Consider the following 24,670-nt stretch of genomic DNA (forward strand, 5'->3'; position numbering starts at 1 on the left):
AGAGGCAGCGGTGCAAACCGGAGGCGGTGAACGGCCTTCGTCCCACCTTGTGGGGTGCTTGGCCATCATATGTCTGCGCATGCTGGTGGTGGTGTTGGCTCCCCGGCTGATCTTGGCGCGACAAAGGTTGCACACCACTGTTCGTCGGTCGTCTGCACTCTCAGTGAAAAACTGCCAGACCTTTGAGGACCTCGGCCTCTGCAGGGTGGCATGGCGCGAGGGGGCGCTTTTGGAAACAGTTGGAAACAGTTGGTGGATTATTCGATCTGGCCCTGCCTCTACCCCTGGCCACCGCACTGCCTCTTCCAACCTGCCCTGCTGCTGCACTTGCCTCCCCCTCTGAAGACCTGTCCTCAGTAGGCGTAGCAAACCAGGTGGGGTCAGTCACCTCATCGTCCTGCTGCTCTTCCTCCGAATCCTCTGTGCGCTCCTCCCTCGGACTTACTCCAATTACTACTACCTGAGTGATAGACAACTGTGTCTCATTGTCATCATCCTCCTCACCCACTGAAAGCTCTTGAGACAGTTGCCGGAAGTCCCCAGCCTCATCCCCCGGACCCCGGGAACTTTCCAAAGGTTGGGCATCGGTCACAACAAACTCCTCCAGTGGGAGAGGATTCGGAACCATTGCTGTCCATTCTGGGCAGGGGCCCGAGAACAGTTCCTGGGAGTCTGCCTGCTCCTCAGAATGTGTCATTGTAATGGAGTGAGGAGGCTGGGAGGAAGGAGGAGCAGCAGCCATAGGATTCAGAGTTGCAGCAGTGGACGGCGCAGAATTCTGGGTGGTCGATAGATTGCTGGATGCACTTTCTGCCATCCACGACAGGACCTGCTCACACTGCTCATTTTCTAATAAAGGTCTACCGCGTGGACCCATTAATTGTGAGATGAATGTGGGGACGCCAGAAACATGCCTCTCTCCTAATCCCACAGCAGTCGGCTGCGATACACCTGGATCAGGAGCTTGGCCTGTGCCCACACCCTGACTTGGGCCTCCGCATCCTCGCCCGCGTCCACGTCCTCTAGGCCTACCCCTACCCCTCAGCATGCTGTATTACCAGTAGTGCAGAAACAGAACGCTGTAATTAAATGTGCCGCTTATTGGCCTGTGGTTGGAGGCTGACTTCCCTTACGGAACGCACAGCAGAGCCAGGAAACAATTTTGCGCACGCCTGTAGTGAGACGTAGGTGCGTATGACTGAGCTAGTGGAATTCACAGCGCAGAAGCAGTCAAGTGGCCGAAGGCCAGTAGTAGGCCTTAAGTATTTTGCTTCTATTTTTTTAAAATGCTGAGCTGATACAGCAGACAGATACTGTAGACAGCGTATAATATTATGTATACTCTTTCCCTCTGGCGGGATGACGGCGATCATGTAACAGAGACAGCAGATCCAGGAAACAATTTTGCGCAAGCCTGCTGTAACGCTTAGCTGCGTATTAATTAGGACTACTACCCCCAGCAGATAGATACTGTAGGCAGCGTATAATATTATGTATACTGTTTCCCTCTTCTGGGATGACAGCGCTGAAGTAACAGAGACAGCAGATCCAGGAAACAATTTTGCGCAAGCCTGCTGTAACGCTTAGCTGCGTATTAATTAGGACTACTACCCCCAGCAGTTAGATACTGTAGGCAGCGTATAATATTATGTATTCTCTTTCCCTCTGGCGGGATGACAGCGCTGATGTAACAGAGACAGCAGATCCAGGAAACAATTTTGCGCAAGCCTGCTGTAACGCTTAGCTGCGTATTAATTAGGACTACTACCCCCAGCAGATAGATACTGTAGGCAGCGTATATTATTATGTATTCTCTTTCCCTCTGGCGGGATGACGGCGCTGATGTAACAGAGACAGCAGATCCAGAAAACAATTTTGCGCAAGCCTGCTGTAACGCTTAGCTGCGTATTAATTAGGACTACTACCCCCAGCAGATAGATACTGTAGGCAGTGTATAATATTATGTATACTGTTTCCCTCTGGCGGGATGACGGCGATCATGTAACAGAGACAGCAGATCCAGGAAACAATTATGCGCAAGCCTGCTGTAACGCTTAGCTGCGTATTAATTAGGACTACTACCCCCAGCAGACACGCAGTAAACTGAAGACGGTCACAGGCAGCCCAAATATAGTATTTTTCCCCAATTTTTTGGAAAAAGTCCACTGCCTATATAGCCTGAATATCTCTTTCCCTGCCTCACCAGTACTGGCCTTATACTCTGTACAATGACTGCAGACTGAGGACGCAATGCTCTGCACGGTCGATATACAAAAAAAAAAATTGTGCAACACTGCTAAAAGCAGCCTCAACAGTACTGCACATGGTCAGATGTGGCCCTAAGAAGGACCGTTGGGGTTCTTGGAGCCTAAAATAACTCCTAACGCTCTCCCTATAGCAGCTGCGGCATCAGCAGCACTTTCCCTGATCTCTGTCAGAATAAATCTGTGGCGAGCCGCGGGAGGGGCCGATTTATATACTCGGGTGTCACCTGATCTCGCCAGCCACTCACTGCAGGGGGGGTGGTATAGGGCTTGAACGTCGCAGGGGGAAGTTGTAATGCCTTCCCTGTCTTTCTATTGGCCAGAAAAGCGCGCTAACGTCTCAGAGATGAAAGTGAAAGTAACTCGAACATCGCGTGGTACTCGTCTCGAGTAACGAGCATCTCGAACACGCTAATACTCGAACGAGTATCAAGCTCGGACGAGTACGTTCGCTCATCTCTAATAGCAACACATCATCATCTTATCACATCTAGCTCTATGCAAAAGACAAGCCTCCTATTGTACAGGTACACTGTGTAATGTAGGGGCACATCTGAGTGAGGTCACCTTGTAGTGGCAGGAGGGCTCACACAGGTAGGTTGAATGAAATATACAAAGGAGCCTCACTTTTATCAGTACAGTACATACTTTACAGCAGTAATGCAGTTTAAAATAATAACACATTGACATGCTTGCATATATCTTAGCACCCTGCAGGGTGTTGCTGCTGCACTGTTCTGTTTACTTGCTTTATCATATTTAGTTATGGTTATAGTAAACTGGAACTGATAATGGAACTCGTGATCCTTTTTGCCTAACTAGATCATCTAAGAGTCCTTAAATACACATAAACTTAAAGGGGTTGTCCCGCGAAACAAAGTTGGGGTATACACTTCTGTATGGCCATATTAATACACTTTGTAATGTACATTGTGCATTAATTATGAGCCATACAGAAGTTATTCACTTACCTGTTCCGTTGCTAGCGTCCCCGTCTCCATGTTGCCGTCTAATTTTCGGCGTCTAATCGAAAAAACTTTTATAAACTTTCAGCACACACACAAACTTATTGTTTGCACCTCCAAGTGACTGAAAGAAAGCGGAAACATCTATTAAAGATTTTTAAAAAGTGGAAGTTATTTGCTGGGACTTCAGCACCTGACTAGAAGAACACTGTGGTATAATCACATTGTCGGTTCCATGAGCATCAAAACTCCCACATGACTGACCTATGCTATTCTAGAATTGCTTTTATTAACTCCAGTCCTCAAATACAGGTCATGATTTGAGGATATGCTATAAAGAACAGCTGTAGCACTGACAATAATAATATTACCTGTAAAATACTAGAGAGATCCTGACAACATGCCCTGTGGGGAATACTTAAAGAGTTGCAATAGTGTTTTAGCACATTTATAGCACAAGGTACTTTAATAATAGTGTTTTAAAGTGTACAAAGCCTGAAGTAGCTCCATTCTGCATTTCATAATTTTGTCACCAAGTTTGTCCAAGGTGCAGACATGTAATCAACGTCAACGGCATATGATACTATACAAACAGTACCGCTGGGTTGATGAAATGATACTTTGTGAAAACAATATCACTGCTAAAATAAATGTCCTACATGCTGTATATATTATTGTATCTGTAACATTCTGCTTACACAGATCATACGCAGCAATACCTAATGGGGCTCCGCACTTAGGAAAAACCATGATTATTAGAAGGATCCTTTAACAAGCTGATCACAATGAGTCCCCCTACTAGAACCCCTAGTGGTCAGTTGTGGGAAAACTCAGGACTGTTTGATTTCCCTGTAGCTCCAAAAAAAGCAGGAAGATAGGTCCTGTGCTATCTTTTTCGCACGTAGTATTAACTATATGTGAGAAAGATAGGGCAAGTCCTATCTTTTCTTGCCCCTACTATTAACCGGCAAGAATACCGCCAGTAAAAATGAAAGCATTGGAATCATATTCACAAATTGTCTTATCTGTGGCTACATCATGATACACTACTTTCCTAACGATAAACAGGTAAGCATTCAGCATGATATTGCCTGCCGTTATAGTACTTACTGGAAAATTAGCTATTTCATCTGTATACTTGAACAGCAACTATCCATTGTGTGCCACTATTGCATCGTAGTATGTACACTTGCAAGAACAAAATAAGTGAACCCTTTGCATTAAAGGCCCCTTTACACGTAACAATGTTGAGCGATAATCTTTCAATGTAAATGCGAAAAAAAGTATCACTCACTATCTGTTCGCAGTTGTCTATCAGTGACTTTGAGTCAGGGAAAAAACTATTGTTGGATCACTGGCTTCCTGTTGCGTGTAAGCACTCCCCACTCAGCACTTCGCATAGGATCCAGCGAGAACCCAGTGATGAATTTCAGTCTAAATGTTCTGCACGCTACGGTCGTCAGTGCACGTACAGTCATTTAAACGACTATTGACCCGTGCAAAAGGGCCATTAGACACTTGGATTTCTGCATTGATAAAATATGATCTGGATATCACAATGAGGCCTTAGTCAGACGGGCGTTTTTTCGCGCGATTTGCGGATCGCATGACGGATGCGCATCCGCAAATCGCGTGACCGGTGCCCAAAAATCGCCCGAAAATCTGCTCCTAGCCGCGTTTCATTAGAAACGGGCCAGAGCTGTCCAGCGCATTGCATTCAATGGAGCCGGCAATACAGCCGACTCCATTGAAAGCAATGCGCTGCGGGCGAGTGTGGGATGAATTGTCGGGAAGGGCTTAAATATATAAGCCCTTCCCTGCAATTCATCCAGAAAAGTGTTAAAATAAAAAAAAAATATATACTTACCTGCTCCCGGCAGCCGGAGTTCCGCGCGGCCGGCCTGCAGTGGGTGTGAAGGGGGTGTGAGTCAGACCTGCCCCCTGATTGGCTCAGCGCTGAGCCAATCAGGGGGCAGGTCTGACTCACACCCCCTTCACATCCACTGCAGGCCGGCCGCACGGAACTCCGGCTGCCGGGAGCAGGTGAGTATATATATATTTTTTATTGTAACACATTTCTGGATGAATTGCAGGGAAGGGCTTATATATTTAAGCCCTTCCTGACAATTCATCCCGTGCACGCCGGCAGCCCATTGCTTTCAATGGAGTCGGCTGTATTGCCGGCTCCATTGAATTCAATGGGCAAACATCGTTCTTCTCTGCCACAGCTGTTACAGCTGTGGCAGAGAAGAAGGATTTGTCTTCTATATGTTCTCAATGGGGTCGGCGCTGCTGCCGCCGGCCCCATTGAGTGCATATAGAGAGGAGAACGGGAATCGCAGATCGCAGATATGTGCGATCTGCGATTTCTGTTCTATAATTTATCGGACGAGCGCATAAAAAGCGCTCATGTGTCCGATACCATTGCAAAGCAATGGTTTTATAAAATCGCCGGACGCATGCGCATGCGCAAATCGCGGCAAAAAACGCCCGTCTGACTAAGGCCTTACAGACAAATACAATCTAAGTAAACTATTCACACACAAACAGTACAATGCATGTGTTTTATTGAGCACTTTGAATAAACAACCACGTTGCAGGGAAAAAAATGTAAGAGAACCCTTGAATTTAATAACTTGTAGGTTCCCATGTACCAACAATCATCTCTACTAGTGCTGAGCGAACTGAACCAGTAGAACCTTGTTCTGGGTTCAACATTCATGTTTATTGCCATTCAGAGAGAGGTAAGTAGCAGCCAGAAGTCTCTAGCACCCCTTACTGAGGGGGAACAAAAGATCAGACATGTTAAATTATAACCTGACTTACATACCTTTTATATTGTAGTTTACCTACACTGAGGTTGGTTCTGAATGAAGTCAATAGGAAAAATGGCCCATTTAAAGAATAGTACATATTAATGCAATTCACTATACATCTAGTACAAGAAAAAGACTGCAGAAAAGAACGCCAAGTTTAGAAACACGGGTATACTCTCAGGCAAAATATTTAAAAATAAAAGACTATTACATCAAAATAACAGACTAATAAATGCAGGGACATGTTATTAAAATGGAAGCTAAATATCAAATCACTTACTGTATAAACATCTAAACATATTTGTCCATTTAATGTTATATGAATAGGAATTGAAAGCGCACTGAATTTATTAAAACATTGCTCAGTGTTACCAGGGCAGGGGATTTTTAAGGCAAAAGCGCCCTCTATTGATGAATATCTGATATTAACATTCACAAGAATTAAATAAAGTAGATGAGCGTTAGGATATAAATAATATCTACTTATTTTCTGCCTTTATAAATTCTAATACAGAAATATGACTTTTAAATGTATTTATCTACAGAATTGATTTTACTTGGGGACTAATTGTTATCCGTTTGGGCTTTTCTGTTATTATCATTTTTTATTGTTTGTTTCTTCATCGTTAATTCACATAAGGCTACCTAAACATGTCTAAGGGCTCTCTCACACGAGCGTTTTTTTTACAAAGTATTGCCTGTGTGGGTTTTGCGCATGTAATACACGGTAAGAAGCTCTACCTTACTTTCAACTTTGCCTTGAACACACAATATATGAAGGTCGTGTGCAAAAAAGATTGCAACATGCACTGCATTGTCATGTATTACACGTGCGTGCACACCAAGATGGTGTATGAGGGATTGTCAGCATGCAGCAAGTACGCAATGCATTGCATACTGCAGCATGCTCGCCACGCAGGAGAAACGCTTGTGTGAGAGAGCCCTAGATTGCTTTCACCCCTCCATTTTTGGAGCAGAGAAACTGATACTAAATAGAAAAAAACTGTTCCGTTTTGCAGAATGCACTATTTTTCCTTCCAATAAACAGAAATCTGATGGAATGAAAGCAAATAGAAGTTTTTCCATTTTTTTTGTTTTGTTTTGTTTTTTAAACTCCATTGAAATCAATAGGGAGAAAAACTGATCCATTCTTTTAAAGTTTTATTTTAGTTTCTCTCCTCCAAAAATGGAGCAGAGAGATGAAACTGAGCCCTAACGCAGGTGTGAAAGCAGCTAAAGAAATACTGATAATGCCAATAATATTACTATTTATTTTTTAATGGTATATTCCCACAAGGCAGATCTGTTGCAAAAATGTAGGCAAATGTCCTATGTAAGGTATGATGTTTGCAAAAATGCTGCACATTCTGCAAAAACAACCCTATCGAAATGTATGGAACATATCTGTACAAATGTCTGCAGCGTGGGAAAAGACTTAGGAGAATTCTATTATCTGCTAACACAAGAATAGATAGAACAATACCTCTGCAGCGCCACCTATTGGAAGCTCATGTCAATGTTAAACTTTTTAAACAAGCCTTGTAACAATGACTGTAAATTGTGAGCCAAAGTTGGAATAACCATGCACAGACAGCTGTTTCGGGGTGATTGCCCCTCATCAGCGCACAGCAGGTTTCTGGCTTGTATAGTAAGAGGCCTATAGACATGGGTCAGGAAGGGTATACTTATGGTTATCCTCACTTTGGCTCACAATTCCAAGTCATTGTTATAAGTCTTGTTTAAAAAGTCTAACAGTGACTTGCAGGAATGCTGCATTCCAAAAGGTGGTGCTGCAGAGATATTGTTACATCTTCCCATTTGCATATTTCCCAGAGGATCCAGATGGCCTTATAAGTCGTCTCACACCCCTTCTAGGTGCTCTCCTTAAGGTGAAATGATACCCTTCCTGACAACAAGAATAGATGTACACTGGCTAGTTTAGCAATAAAACAAAACTACTAAGTATGCGAACATAGCCGCCTCACATCATGAATTGACAATGTTATAATTTCTAACTATACTGAAGCTATAATCGCTAATGATAGATAGACCATGGATTGTGCATTAGCTCATTTGTTTTAAAATGGTAAATAATATACAGCAAGTAAAAATGCAATTTTAATAGATATTCAAACCAGTGATGAGTGGAATAAAACAAATGGTTCATTCTGTTCCCATGCAAGAATAAATGGAAAGTGAAATTATGGGAGCAATCTATTTCCACTCTATACCCATGTGTTTAGCTGGTGACAGTTGTGCCTCAACAGCTGATCTGTCGGAGTCCTTACAGGTGGACCCCAGCCAATCAGCTATTGTAGACCTATCCTGAGGATCGGTCAAAAAAAAAATGCCTGGAAAACCCCTTTAATATAAGTGAGGTCATACAGAATGTGACTTTTATCACTTGTAATGATTTCAGAGTTCCAGCAGCACCAACATGAGTTCTTGCACTCATTCTCAATAACCTCTCAGATATAGATGTGCCTTAAGACACAGGAGCTGCTGTTCTGTATGTGATGGGCACAAGTTCATTCTTTCACGCTGCTGGATACTAGAAGTCACTCTGTGTGCTTGGGGATAGGGGTGGCAGGTCTTGGGGTTATTAGAAGTTCATGAAATTGGTCAGAGAAATATGTACTATTACCCAACCCCTTAAAGAATAAGTGGATCGCTGATAATGCCACATGGGATTACAGTCATCCCATAGTGACTTACCTTTCAGTTCTTCAGACTATTAGGCTTATTGTCCAAGAGCTGGTCTTGGAGATTTACCTAAAGAGCTAATTTCCTCCCTGTTTGTACTTAGTTTAAATTGCTTCACTACCCTCTATTAGTAAACTGCTCACTTGGTAAGTGGTTTATGGGCTTATACGAAAGCCTCATTCACACGGGCAATGCGTTCGTCTGAAAATCGCATCAGTAAACAATCGGGTTGTGAGATTAATTAGCGTTTTCTCGTCCATTCACACAGGCATATCAGGTGAAAAATACACTACAGCGCGGAATTCCATCGGTCAGCAGAAATCTTCAAAATGACTTCTAATGCTTAAATAGAGCCAGCTGTCTTCTTTTCCGTGCGCCGGACGCAGGTAAACTCCATCCCCCTTCCTTTTCTTTCAACTCCCATAGGAGTCTATCAGAGCTTCTGCGTTTTTTGTCAAAAGATAGGTCAAGACCTATCTCTTGACGCAGCGTGAAAAGTCGCCAATTTGACATTTTGACAACGTGATTTTTTCACATAACCAAAAATAAATGCATCGGAATCCAATGCTTCACATTGTTGCGATTTTTGGCAGATATTTTATCGCTGCTAGATAGTCGCGTAAAAGCACTTGTGTGAATGAGGCCTTAGGGTTAGGCTTATATCTTGTATCATAGGTGAATTGACTTGTGAATACAGCATGTCTATCATCCCTCAACAGAGCAGCCCACCTCAGGAGCGTCAGGCAGTTGTACAAGTAGTTAATAAAGTCGCTTACATTGTAAAAATACAGATAAATCATTGCTGATCTTTGAAGAAACCGTAGAAATTATAACTGGTCTTACAATGTTACATAAAAAATAGAGATGAGCGAGCACCAAAATGTTCGGGTGTTCGTTACTCGGGACGAAATTATCGCGATGCTCGAGGGTTCGTTTCGAGTAACGAACCCCATTGAAGTCAATGGGCGACCCGAGCATTTTTGTATATCGCCAATGCTCACTAAGGTTTTCATGTGTGAAAATCTGGGCAATTCAAGAAAGTGATGGGAACGACACAGCAACGGATAGGGCAGGCGAGGGGCTACATGTTGGGCTGCATCTCAAGTTCACAGGTCCCACTATTAAGCCACAATACCGGCAAGAGTGGGCCCCCCCCCTCCCAACAACTTTTACTTCTGAAAAGCCCTCATTAGCAATGCATACCTTAGCTAAGCACCACACTACCTCCAACAAAGCACAATCACTGCCTGCATGACACTCCACTGCCACTTCTCCTGGCTTACATGCTGCCCAACCGCCCCCCCTCCCCCCCACAGCGCACACCAAAGTGTCCCTGCGCAGCCTTCAGCTGCCCTCATGCCACGCCACACTCATGTCTATTTAGAAGTGCGTCTGCCATGAGGAGGAACCGCAGGCACACACTGCAGAGGGTTGGCACGGCTAGGCAGCGACCCTCTTTAAAAGGGGCAGGGCGATAGCCCACAATGCTGTACAGAAGCAATGAGAAATATAATCCTGTGCCACCGCCATCAGGAGCTGCACACGTGGGCATAGCAATGGGGAACCTATGTGCCACACACTATTCATTCTGTCAAGGTGTCTGCATGCCCCAGTCAGACCGCGGTTTTTAATTCATAGACACAGGCAGGTACAACTCCCTATTGTGAAGTCCCTGTGGACCGACAGCATGGGTGGCTCCCTGGAACCCACCGGCGGTACATAAAAATATCCCATTGCAGTGCCCATCACAGCAGAGGTAGTAATGTCATGTTTAATGCAGGTGGGCTTCGGCCCACACTGCATGCCCCAGTCTGACTGGGGTTCTTTACAAGTGGAAACAGATGCATTTATAATTCCCTGTGGACCCACAGCATGGGTGGGTGCCAGGAAGCCACCGGCGGTACATAGAAATATCCCATTGCATTGCCCAACACAGCTGAGGTAGTAATGTTGTGCTTAATACAGGTGGGCTTCGGCCCACACTACATGCCCCAGTCAGACTGGGGTTCTTTACAAGTGGACAGATGTAGGTTACACTCCGTGTGCACCTACAGCATGGGTGGCTCCCTGGAACCCACCGGCGATACACAAAAATATCCCATTGCATTGCCCAACACAGCGGATGTAACGTCAGCTGTAATGCAGGTGGGCTAAAAATTCATTTGATTACACTGTAGGCGAGGGCCCACAAAAATTGCTGTATCAACAGTACTAATGTACATCCAAAAAATTGGCCATGGCCAACCAAGAGGGCAGGTGAAACCCATTAATCGCTTTGGTTAATGTGGCTTAAGTGGTAACTAGGCCTGGAGGCAGCCCAGTTCAACGAAAAATTGGTTCAAGTTAAAGTTTCAACGCTTTTAAGAGCATTGAAACATATAAAAATTGTTTAGAAAAATTATATGAGTGAGCCTTGTGGCCCTAAGAAAAATTGCCCGTTCAGCGTGATTATGTGAGGTTTCAGGAGGAGGAGCAGGAGGAGGAGGAGGAATATTAGACACAGATTGATGAAGCAGAAATGTCCCCGTTTTGGATGGTGAGAGAGAACAAAGCTTCCATCCGCGGGTGCAGCCTACGTATTGCTTACGTATCGCTGCTGTCCGCTGGTGGAGAAGAGAAGTCTGGGGAAATCCAGGCTTTGTTCATCTTGATGAGTGTTAGCCTGTCGGCACTGTCGGTTGACAGGCGGGTACGCTTATCCGTGATGATTCCCCCAGCCACACTAAACACACTCTCTGACAAGACGCTAGCCGCAGGACAAGCAAGCACCTCCAGGGCATACAGCGCGAGTTCAGGCCACGTGTCCAGCTTCGACACCCAGTAGTTGTAGGGGGCAGAGGCGTCACGGAGGACGGCCGTGCGATCGGCTACGTACTCCCTCACCATCCTTTTACAGTGCTCCCGCCGACTCAGCCTTGACTGGGGAGCGGTGACACAGTCTTGCTGGGGAGCCATAAAGCTGGCAAAGGCCTTGGAGAATGTTCCCCTGCCTGCGCTGTACATGCTGCCTGATCTCTGCGCCTCCCCTGCTACCTGGCCCTCGGAACTGCGCCTTCTGCCACTAGCGCTGTCGGATGGGAAGTTTACCATCAGTTTGTCCACCAGCGCCCTGTGGTATAGCATCATTCTCGAACCCCTTTCCTCTTCGGGATGAGAGTGCAAAGGCTCTCCTTATACCATGGATCGAGCAGTGTGTACACCCAGTAATCCGTAGTGGCCAGAATGCGTGTAACGCGAGGGTCACGAGAAAGGTATCCTAACATGAAGTCAGCCATGTGTGCCAGGGTACCTGTACACAACACATGGCTGTCTTCACTAGGAAGATCACTTTCAGGATCCTCCTCCTCCTCCTCCTTTTCCTCCTCCTCAGGCCATACACGCTGAAAGGATGACAGCCCAGCAGCATGTGTACCCTCAGCAGTGGGCCAAGCTGTCTCTTCCCCCTCCTCCTCATCCTCCTCATGCTCCTCCTCCTCCTCAACGCGCTGAGATATAGACAGGCGGGTGCTCTGACTATCCAGCGACATACTGTCTTCCCCCGGCTCTGTTTCCGAGCGCAAAGCGTCTGCCTTTATGCTTTGCAGGGAACTTCTCAAGATGCATAGCAGAGGAATGGTGACGCTAATGATTGCAGCATCGCCGCTCACCACCTGGGTAGACTCCTCAAATTTTCCAAGGACCTGGCAGATGGCTGCCAACCAGGGCCACTCTTCTGTAAATAATTGAGGAGGCTGACTCCCACTGCGCCGCGCAAGTTGGAGTTGGTATTCCACTATAGCTCTACGCTGCTCATAAAGTCTGGCCAACATGTGGAGCGTAGAGTTCCACTGTGTGGGCACGTCGCACAGCAGTCGGTGCACTGGCAGATTAAACCTATGTTGCAGTGTCCGCAGGGTGGCAGCGTGCGTGTGTGATTTGCGGAAATGTGCGCAGAGCTGGCGCACCTTTCCGAGCAGGTATGACAAGTGGGGGTAGCTTTTCAGAAAGCGCTGAACCACCAAATTAAACACATGGGCCAGGCATGGCACGTGCGTGAGGCTGCCGAGCTGCAGAGCCGCCACCAGCTTACGGCCGTTGTCACACACGACCATGCCCGGTTGGAGGCTCAGAGGCGCAAGCCAGTGGTCGGTCTGCTGTGTCAGACCCTGCAGCAGTTTGTGGGCCGTGTGCCTCTTCTCTCCTAAGCTGAGTAGTTTCAGCACGGCCTGCTGACGCTTGCCCACCGCTGTGCTGCCACGCCGCGTGACACCGACTGGTGGCGACGTGCTGCTGACACATCTTGATTGCGAGACAGAGGTTGCGTTGGAGGAGGAGGAGGAAGGTGCTTTAGTGGAGGAAGCATACACCGCCGCAGATACCACCACCGAGCTGTGGCCCGCAATTCTGGGGGTGGGTAGGACGTGAGCGGTCCCAGGCTCTGACTCTGTCCCAGCCTCCACTAAATTCACCCAATGTGCCGTCAGGGAGATATAGTGGCCCTGCCCGCCTGTGCTTGTCCACGTGTCCGTTGTTAAGTGGACCTTGGGAGTAACCGCGTTGGTGAGGGCGCGTACAATGTTGCGGGAGACGTGGTCGTGCAGGGCTGGGACGGCACATCGGGAAAAGTAGTGGCGACTGGGAACCGAGTAGCGCGGGGCAGCCGCCGCCATCATGCTTTTGAAAGCCTCCGTTTCCACAAGCCTATACGGCAGAATCTCTAGGCTGATCAATTTTGCAATGTGCACGTTTAACGCTTGAGCGTGCGGGTGCGTGGCGTCGTACTTGCGCTTGCGCTCAAACTGTGGCACTAGCGACGTCTGGACGCTGCGCTGAGAGACATTGCTGGATGGGGCCGAGGACAGCGGAGGTGAGGGTGTGGGTGCAGGCCAGGAGACGGTAGTGCCTGTGTCCTCAGAGGGGGGTTGGATCTCAGTGGCAGGTTGGGGCACAGGGGGAGAGGCAGTGGTGCAAACCGGAGGCGGTGAACGGGCATCGTCCCACCTTGTGGGGTGCTTGGCCATCATATGCCTGCGCATGCTGTTGGTGGTGCCTCCCCAGCTGATCTTGGCGCAACAAAGGTTGCACACCACTGTTCGTCGGTCGTCAGGCGTCTCTGTGAAAAACTGCCACACCGTAGAGCACCTTGACCTGTGCAGGGTGGCATGGCGCGAGGGGGCGCTTTGGGAAACAGTTGGTGGATTATTCGGTCTGGCCCTGCCTCTACCCCTGGCCACCGCACTGGCTCGGCCTGTGCCCACACCCTCACTTGGCCCTCCGCGTCCTCGGCCGCGTCCACGTCCTCTAGGCCTACCCCTACCCCTCAGCATGCTGTATTACCAGTGATTTGATTTCCCAGGCAGGAAAGAAATTGGCGCAAGGCTGCACTCAACCGTAGCTGGTTGCGTCTGATTTTTCTACGTTCTCCACGCAGCACAGACGTACCCAGAGCCCTTAGGACTGACACAGGCAGGCCAAATATACTTTCTTCCCTTTTGTTTAAAAGGATAGGCCCACTGCGTCTATTCACTGAATAATAAGTTTAATAACTGTGTTGCGGCCCTGCAAAACTGTCACAGAACTTTACTGTTGCAGAGTTACTAACTGTGGCAGAGCAGGTATTTCCCAGGCAGGAAAGAAATTGGCGCAAGGCTGCACTCAACCGTAGCTGGTTGCGTCTGATTTTTTTACGTTCTCCACGCAGCACAGACGTACCCAGAGCCCTTAGGACTGACACAGGCAGGCCAAATAGAATTTTTTCCCTGCTTTTTACAAGGAACACCCACACTGCGTCTATTCAATGAATAATGTATGTCTTCTGGCCCTGCCTACACAATTCTATCCCTGTAGTATTAATGCCGGGTGCAATGCTCTGCACAGCCGGTTTTGAGAAAGAAAAAAAAATATGCAACACTGCTAACAGCAGCCTGGACAGTACTGCACACGGATAGATGTGGCCCTAGAAAGGACCGTTGGGGTTCTTGAAGCCTACACTAACTCCTAACACTCTCCCTGCCTAACCCCCACTTCTGTCCCTATTGCAGGGCGCAATGCTCTGCAGATCCAATTTTGGAAAAAAAAAAAAAAATACTGTGCTAACACAGTACTGCACACTAGTAGATGTGGCCCTAAGAAGGGCCGTTGGGGTTCTTGAAGCCTACACTAACTCCTAACGCTCTCCCTACAGCAGCTCCAGCATGATAGTACCTTCCCTCAGCTAAGTCACAAGGCATGTGTGGCGAGCCGCGGGAGGGGCCGATTTTTATACTCGGGTGACATCTGATCTTTCCAGCCACTCACAGCAGGGGGGTGGTATAGGGCTTGAACGTCACAGGGGGGAGTTGTAATGCCTTCCCTGTCTTTCAATTGGCCAGAAAAGCGCGCTGTCTCAGAGAGGAAACTGAAAGTAACCGGAACACCGCGTGGTACTCGTTACGAGTAACGAGCATCCCGAACACCCTAATATTCGCACGAATATCAAGCTCGGACGAGTACGTTCGCTCATCTCTAATAAAAAGCTATTAACCATTTTACAGTTTTTAAAGCATTTGCTATTTGATATGAATAAATAAAAAAAATACTACAACAAAAAAGTTGGTTTATATAGAAATTGATTAGAAATTCTCCTACTTACTAAGATACTAAAGGAAGGATCTTTGAAAATTGATAGAGAACAGAAGTCCCAAAAGATTGGAAAAGGCAAAGTGTTGTCCATAACTTCAAAAAAGGAAAGAAGGTGGACCCAGGAAACTACAGACCTGTGAGCCTGACTTCTATACTGGCAAAGATCTTTGAACAAATTATTAAACAGCATGTATGCAAGTATTTTGATGAGAATGGAGTAATTAACCAGAGCCAGCATGGGTTTTTAACAAACAAGTCATGCCAGACAAATCTGATTTCCTTCTATGACAGAATCACTGACTGGGTTGATCAGGGAAATGCAGTGGATATGCTTTAGTAAAGCATTTGAGAAAGTATCTCATACCATCCTTATTGAAAAAAATGACCAAATATGGGATTGACAAGATAAATGTCAGGGCTCATGTCCACGACCATTTTTTCACTACGTATCACACAGCAGTGCAAAGCATGGACACTTATTGATCCATGCACATGTGTGTGTGGATATGTACAAGAAATAGATCGCAGCATTCTCTATTTCTCTGTGTACCATGCAGCGTGAGTCTTATACATTTGTATAGGCAGTATATGAAAATAATTTGCATATGGGTGGTGTTTTCATACGCAACCCCACTAAGAAACAACGCAGGGAATAAAACAAATGAAAAAGAGTCATGCTATGCATGTCTGTGTATATTTGATATGCAGACATGCATAGTACACTCGCAGCCAAACGCCGTCTCTGAATGCTCTCTGGCGGTAGACCTGCTCTTTACAAAATAGGTAAAATGATACGTCCGTGGTCATAAATGACTGCACATCCAATTGGAAGAAAGTGTCACGTGGGGTACCACAAGGTTCTGTCCAAGGCCCAGTGTTGTTTAACATTTTTATAAATGATTTAGAAGAGAAAATTGAGGGGAAACTGATCAAATTTGCTGACGACACAAAGCTGAGAGAGATATCTAACACTAGAGAAGAGAGAGAGCATTGAAAAAAATCTAGAAAAGCTTGCACAGTGGGCGGCGACTAACAGAATAGTATTTAACAAAGAGAGATGCAAGGTCCTACATCTTAGCTAGAAAAATGAAAACAAAAAACACATACAGAATGGGAGGAATTGGGCTAAGCAGCAGCACATCTAAAAAGACTTGTGTATACTAATAGTTCACAGACTGAATATGAGTCAACAGTGTGATGCAGCAGCAAAAAAAGCAAACAATTCTGGGATGTATTAAGATTAAGAGAAGCATAGAGTCTAGATCACTTGACTCTGTTAGTCAGACCTCATCTGGAATACTGTGCCCAGTTCTGGGCACCCCAATTTAAAAAGAGGCATCAACAAACTGAAGCAAGTTCAAAGAAGACTTGCCAAGATGGCGAGCAGTCTGCAAATCATGTCCTATAAGAAACGGTTAAAGGATCTGGGAATGTTTAGCTTGCAAAAAAGAAGGCTGAGAGGAGACTTAATAGCGGTCTACAAATATCTGAAGGACTGTCACAGTGCAGAGGGATCAGCCTTATTCTCATTTGCACAAGGAAAGACTAGAAGCAATGGGATGAAACTGAAAGGGAGAACACAAATTAGATATTAGAAAAAACTTTCTGACAGTGAGGGTAATCAATGAGTGAAACAGGTTACCACAGGAGGTGGTGAGTTCTCCTTCAATGGAAGTTTTCAAACAAAGGCTGGAAAGACATCTGTCTGGGATTATTTAGTGATCCTGCACTAAGCAGGGAGTTGGATCCAATGACCCTGCAGTTCCCTTCCAACTCTATCATTCTATGATTCTAATGAGATGTGTTCTGTTTTCACTGAATTATGCAACGTATTGCACATTTGCGCATGTATTTGGCACCTCCCATAGACTTCTATGGGGGCCTTTGCTACACAATACGCCAAAAAGATACAGCCGGTCCTATTTCTTTGCAAACATAGGAAACACACGCACAAAAGACGAATGAACCCATCAACAAAACTCACGCAAATATGAAATCTGTTCTTTTAATGGGATCTTCAAAGACATTGCATGGCACTCGCATGCCATGTGATATGTATGCAAGTGCGATGTTTTATATTGAAGTCAATGGGAAATACTTGCAATCCTTTCACGCACATGAGGATCACAATTACACAGAAGTGATGATCAAAAACACTTCACGTCGCGGTGAAAAACTCACGTTGGCAAGTGTGACATCAGGCTGAGAAACGTGTCCCGATATCGCGCAAACCCATGTGATTAAGCCCTTAGTTGGCACAATATAAATGTCTTTTGTTTTCAAGTACAAATTAGCATTTTATCTCCATAGAACTTTGCTACCACTTTTGTAGAATTTGTAACTTTACCACTTTTTTATATAAATGCAAATAACTTGTAATTTATTCCATATTTTACGTTACAAAGAATCCGTTGTGAACGAGAGTAACCCTATATAAGAAGAGCTATCAGATACCTATAAAGCATTAATCAAGTGGGTGCTTAGCTCACAGAAGGGGGTGAACGGGGGGCTGTACACTGCATCTGCTGTCTAGGTGAATGCTGGAGAGGACAGGCAAGGCAAAGTCCGTGTCAGCATTGTAGCACACAGAACTGTCAAGTGCTCAATAAAACATCCCCATGTATTTATTAATATTTACAGATTAATTCATCAAAGCCTTACAACCAGGTTGGAATGAATCCATGTTGATTCACACTCTGGTCTAATATTGAGTCTTGCAAAGCACTTCCTCTGCAAACATAGTGTTGATATGTGTCCAAAATAATAAGCACAAGTTCATCTATATTTAACCACAACTTGGAAAAGCATCAGAAGATGTGTACAAAACTCGTGTGTTTTAATGTGATAAATCTTCCATGGTGCCCCTAAACTACATTCGCCTGGCAGAATTGCCAAGAGCGTTTTGCAAGGAATAAATATGTTTAGCAACTACACAGCTTCATGAGGCTTAAGAGACTTGTGTTTCATGCATTCAACTTCTAGCGGATATCTACACCATGTGCAATGTTACTTCTTTTACTAATGAGAACAATCTTTTATATTAGAGAATTCCAATTTAAAGAAAATGAGACTATGTCAGCTTATGGGACTCATTCTTTCTATTTCAGCAAGTGTGGTCCACTGTGCAAGTGCGAATCAATCATGGTGGCATGCAAAGGCGTCTGGACACAACCATTTTGGAAAGCAGTGGTTGGCGAGTTTATTGCTATGCTCATATTTGTTCTTTTGAGTCTCGGTTCGACTATTAATTGGAGTCCTAAGGAAAATCGCCAACCGGCAGATCTGGTTCTTATTTCGCTCTGCTTTGGACTTAGTATTGCAACCCTAGTACAATGTTTTGGACATATTAGTGGAGGTCATATTAATCCTGCAGTCACTATTGCAATGGTGTGCATGAGGAAGATGAGCATTGCAAAGTCAGCTTTTTATATCGTCGCACAGTGCTTGGGTGCTATTGCCGGAGCTGGAATATTGTACCTTGTTACTCCATCAGAAGTTGCTGGCGATTTGGGTGTCACCAAGGTAATTATCATTAGATATTTCTTTATTTCATAATATTAGTTTTATAGCTCATAGTAACTTTGGTTGTTTAGCAGTATGCAGTCTTTGCAGGGCACATTGCTATAGCCCATATTAGCCGCCCATATTGACTAAACCATTGTATTGCACTCATATAGAAGCTAGGATGCATAGCCAATACAGTGAAGCTCCCATAGCGATAAGCATTTCTGATACAAATAGATATCACACTGAAAATATTTGCTCCAACGCTATTGATTGAACATGAAAAGGATCAATTTATGCATTATTTAATAGTCACAATTCATGTCACTAAATGAATTCCAAAAGCCAGTTATAAACAAGGAGTAGAAAATTACTATATTTTCTAGTCTTTTTCATATAAGGCCAGGATTTCTAAGGCCATATGCAAGTTGCGCCTGAGATTCTCGGGTGAAAGTCACATCGGACACATGTTTGTGTGCTGTCCGATACCCGTAGACAATGGACATTGCATCTTTGATTGTCATCTGTGATATGGCCGAAAATAGGACATGCTGTGATTTTTTTCACAAAGACCTTCGGTGTGCACAGCCTAATTGGTTATAAATAGAGATGAGCGAGTATACTCGCTAAGGGCAATTACTCGATCGAGCATTGCCCTTAGCGAGTACCAGCTTGCTTGGAAGAAAAGGTTCGGCTGCCGGCGGTGGGCGGGGAACGGCGGGGGAGAGCTCTCTCTCCCTCCCCCCCCCCCCCGCTCCCCCCTGCTTACTGCCACAACTCACCTCTCACCCGCGCCAGCAACCGAACCTTTTCTTCCGAGCAGGAAGATACTCGCTAAGGACAATGCTCGATCGAGTAATTGTCCTTAGCGAGTATGCTCGCTCATCTCTAGTTATAAAGGGCTCGTATGCTGTCTGTAATATACACAGAGGCACACATACAAAAAATACACCTATTTGAATGTGCTCATATAGATTTTGCTAGATTCTGCCCAGGCATCACATAGTTCCCTAATGCATTACCTTTTTCATAGTTTCTTTGCAATAAATTGGTGTTACTTGATATTATGGTTGTTTTCTCAAACCCACTGATAGGTGAATGCTTTGCTTTCTCCTGGTCATGGGATCCTTGTTGAACTGGTAATCACCTTCCAACTGCTGTTTACAATTTGTGCAAGCTGTGATGGAAAACGCAGTGACATCACTGGGGCTGTAGCTTTAGCCATTGGATTTTCTGTGGCCATAGGACATTTATTTGCTGTGAGTATAATGTATTATTAATATTTTTATGACAGTTTTTGCATAATGCTATATTTACATATTTAGTGTCTGCTTCGTACATGCAATAACTGCAAACCAATGTTCAAACTACCAGGAACCCCCTGCAGTACGAGGAAAAAGTAAACAAAGGATGAAAACTTTCCTTAAGGGGAACTAGAGGGTGACAATCCCTGACTACTTGTGGATGGCACACCCTGATAAGGAGGCATTCATCCTCATGCCTGTGCCACTCACTAACCCTGATAAATGACAAAGGAAAAAACACCATAAGAGTAAACCAAAACTTTAAAGAATAAATCTCAGTAATAAATCTCAGAACTTATCTGAAGAGCCACTGAAAGAGCCACAGAAACCATATCCAGAGATGTTCTCACACCACAGCAGAAGAAGACTGCGCTGAAATTGACCAGCAGGGAAGCCAGGACAGAAGGAAACTAAAAACCCTCCCTAATTGCCCCAGGTGTACACCAATAGCTGACACACCTATCAGAGTCAAAGAAGACCAAATGCACAGTCAAGCTCAAACTGATACAATATTTAGATTATTTTGTAGTCAATCTCCCTTAGGACATATGGATGTTGAATAGAGGTGACTTGTTTCTGTTAGTCAGAACAGAGAATTAATGCAAAGTGCTCCTTCCATGCCATGGATCTCAGTGCAACCATGGTCGCCCATAAAATACACATTTTCCCTACAGTGGCATGCAGGAAGGTCCTTCAAGCATATTGGTTCAATTGAATGGGCATCCATGTAATATATGGGTGGCTCAAGTCTGCAAGAACCTCAGCTTATTAGCAGCTCCTCTCTTTGCCTCATGGAGAGGGTCCAAGTAAAGAAATTCCCCAGTATTATGCCCCTTAGCCCTAACAGATCATATGGACAGAGCATGTCTTCATGAGATATTGCCCTGAATAGTGAGCTACTGGTAGTTCTTCTTTAACACTGAAATGGCACTACAAAGATAGCAAAAAAGAGGGAAGCAACTTGGTATTAAAAGGGTTACCCCAAAATAGAGTTTTATTACCACTGGGGCCCCTACTGATCCTGTTCCCCACATTGTGGGTGCGCTGTAATCCAGGTCTTCCACAGTGAGGAGATTGAGTGGAGTAGTGGTTGCGCATGTGCAAAGCTACAATATTCATTTTCAATGGGACAGCCAGAGATAGCAAAGCACTCGGCTATTTCCATCGGCCCCATTGAAATAAATGGAGCAGCAACCACACAAGTGCAGCCACAAGTCTATTCATTATGATGTCTCTGTGGGTAGCACAAGTGACCCCATAGTGACGAGAAGAGGTAGACACAGGGGTCCTCAGGACTGTGGGTCCTGAGAACAGTCCTGAGACCCCCACTGATTAGACTTTTATCACCTATCCAGTGGATAGGTGATAAAAGTCTACCTTGGAAATACTCCTTTTAATTCTAATAATACTATTGGAAGGAATCAAACAATATAAATCAATTATTTCAGTGAATCAAGAACAATCATTGTCATCGTTACTGATTTGACTTACATATGGATAACAGTGAAGAATTATGTGTAGATATGTATATAGTCCTAGGGTGTTACATAATGTCTACTTCCTGTAATCCATCATCTTTATTAGAAATATTGTGTTTGTTTTTAATTTAATGCCATGTTCCTAACATTCTTGTACGTATGCCAACCTTTGATTAGATCAATTATACAGGAGCCAGCATGAATCCAGCTAGATCTTTTGGACCAGCTGTCATTATGAACATATGGGAAAACCATTGGGTAAGATCAATTATATTCATTATATTATTACTATTGTTGTTGACTTAGATTTAACTGCGTTCTCCATTTTAGTAGGCATAAATCAGTATTTATGTGTTCTGTGAACCTGTATAGAGGCGCAGAGTCTCTAGTATTTAGTACTATAGCACCATAGGCGCTCTGTGTGATACTGTATATTGCCTCAATAGGATTCCATATATGGAGATATTCTTTCTGAGAAACAATAGTCCATATTTACGAAAACTGCAGTATATCCCACCAAGCGGCAGATGTAGTTAGAGTCATTAGCAACTAATTTATTAAAAGTAACATGCTTCTAAATAAATTTGGTGCTTTTTGACATCCCAAGCAGGTAGACTCAAACCTGCACCTACATCAGGGCTCAGTGACACGGGCGCATCGGCACCCGTACACCGGCGCCGATGCGCCCGTGTGACTGACAGTTAGAAGACGGCCGTACCTGAAGACGGCCATCTCTTTCCAGAGCTGATGAAAGAACACATGACCGGCAATGAAGAGAGACGTCCGTCTTCAGGTACGGACGTCTGCTGGCTGCAGTAACATGGACGCCGATGCGCCCGTGTAACTGAGCCCTCAATTTGAACCATTTTGAAATTATTTACTTCATACATTTTACAAAAACGATGCCTCCTTGAAGACCATGCCTATTTTTCTCATCACTTTTCAAATTTTAAAAATAACAGGAAAAGTTGAACGCTTCTGAGCAAATGTGTTACACATCATGTCTGTGATCTTTGGGTGACAAAAACGTGTGATCTGCAGAATGTAAGGGGGCAGGTGGGGCACTTGCCCCAAGCACAGTTGGTCTGGTTTCACACCGGTGAAAAATTGCACAATTTTCACATGATGCGAGAGTGAGTGAAAATGCAGAATTATGAAACCCATGCTTTTCAATGGTTTCCTTCACATTTGAGATGTTTTCACTTATGTGACGTTGCGCGAAGAAACATTGCGGCATGTCTTATCCTTCTGCGTTTTGCTCTTTTTTTATCGCCTATGTTTCCCTATGGTGCCTTTGTTTTATTGCATCGCAATGCTCGACCTTGTGATTTTCGTGTGATGCAATGCGTTTTTAACATTAGAAAGTCCTACAAGAAAATCGCACAAAGAAAACATGCAAAAAAATCGCAAGCGGCAGCAAGGTTTTTGTGAGAAAAAGCAGTGCTGATGCTCAAAAATACTGGGTACCAAGACACAATTTTTGCGGTGTTTTTTTCAGGGCGATATCATGATCGCCCATGTGAAACTACCATTAGGGAAGAAAACAGTGCCTGTGTTCCTTTAAGTTCAGCAGCGGGCAGTTGTAAGTTGATCCAGGAAGTAGCTCTGTCAGGGCAGATGGAAAAGTAGCAGGGAAGGTCTGCAGAAAGGCTCTCTCTCCACTGCTGGGATGTGACAGTAAGCTACCGGAGAGGTAAATATTAGAGATGAGCGAGCGTACTTGGAAAAGCACTACTCGCTCGAGTAATTTGCTTTATCCGAGTATCGCTGTGCTCGTCCCTGAAGATTCGGGTGCCGGCACGGAGCGGGGAGCTGCAGGGGAGAGCGGGGAGGAACGGAGGTAAGATCTTTCGCTCCCTCTCTCCCGCCCGCTCTCCCCTGCTCCCCGCTGCGACTCACCTGTCAGCCGCAGTGGCACCCGAATCTTCAGGGACGAGCACAGCGATACTCGGATAAAGCAAATTACTCGAGCGAGTAGTGCTTTTCCGAGTACGCTCGCTCATCTCTAGTAAGTATGTGTAAAGTGCATATATGTGTTTGTGTCTGTGTGTTTGCAATGTGTGTATGCAATGTACGGTATGTGTGTACTATATATTAGTTATCCATATGTTTGTATATGATATAACTGTACTATGAATAAGCATGGTATAACAGTATGTATGCTACATTATACTTTATGAGGGGAAATTTGATTACCAGTTGTGCATATGTATGTATGTCCTGGGATTGCCACACGAAATCTTTCCCTTGGGGGATAAAATGCATAGCTACAGTTCTGTGATCTGATTAATAAATCTGGACAAAGGTTCCAGGAGAGAATACCTCTGTATTATGGATTCTGAAGGAAAACGGCACAACACGTGTTCTGGCAGAATTAGTATGAATCCAGGATACAACAGAAAAATCTCTATCCTTCCATACAAGATCTGACCATTTAGAAGTACAATATACAGTATCTCTGGGTATTGTATCACAATTCTGTAGTTTGTACAAAGCCATACTATTGTCATGTGTATGAGGTCTAAAAGGTGGTCATACTCCTATTCAGCCCACAGCTATTCTTTGCAAATCCACATACGTCCTTTGGGCTTAGTGTGTATGTGTTCTCAATAGGGAGAGAAGAATAAGCCACTGCCATATACCTCTGGTGGCGTCTTACCTCTCTTGACAACAAAGGATCAGGCATGTTGAAATCCAATATGTCCGATCCTTCTTTCCTCCAATATTTGTCATCAGGAGAGAAGCAGGACACCTTCATAACCAGTAGATATTTCTTTCTCATAAATGCATGCTACGATGTGCTTCTTAGAATATAGCACTGCCAATCACACTGCTTAATCTACAGACCTATCCAGTATATTCAAGAAATAATAATCTTTACTTGTATAGCGCCAGCTTGTTCCGCAGCGCTTTCAAAGCACATGAGGAACAAAAAAAAAAGAGGCCCAGCTCATCCACTGGGAAAAATGTATAAAAACACTAAACTTTAATTTGATATGCTTCTAAAAAAATATTACGGTGATGTAGACCAAAAAT

General features: G+C 44.7%; 1 protein-coding gene across 2 annotated transcripts in view; it reads left to right on the plus strand.

Moving 5' to 3' along the window:
• AQP4 (aquaporin 4) overlaps positions 1-24,670 on the plus strand; it is a 31,994-nt gene that overhangs the window by 4,623 nt on the left and 2,701 nt on the right. Inside the window, exons 2-5 of one of the 2 annotated variants that reach the window (XM_066578974.1) lie at positions 9,017-9,134; positions 18,456-18,870; positions 19,947-20,111; positions 21,812-21,892. In XM_066578974.1, coding sequence (XP_066435071.1) covers positions 18,490-18,870; positions 19,947-20,111; positions 21,812-21,892 — 627 coding nt within the window. In that variant the 5' untranslated portion in view covers positions 9,017-9,134; positions 18,456-18,489. The remainder of the gene's footprint in view (positions 1-9,016; positions 9,135-18,455; positions 18,871-19,946; positions 20,112-21,811; positions 21,893-24,670) is intronic. The other variant, XM_066578975.1, reaches the window with a different exon arrangement.

The sequence above is a fragment of the Eleutherodactylus coqui genome, chromosome 9, assembly GCF_035609145.1.
Source record: "Eleutherodactylus coqui strain aEleCoq1 chromosome 9, aEleCoq1.hap1, whole genome shotgun sequence".
Classification (NCBI taxonomy): domain Eukaryota; kingdom Metazoa; phylum Chordata; class Amphibia; order Anura; family Eleutherodactylidae; genus Eleutherodactylus; species Eleutherodactylus coqui.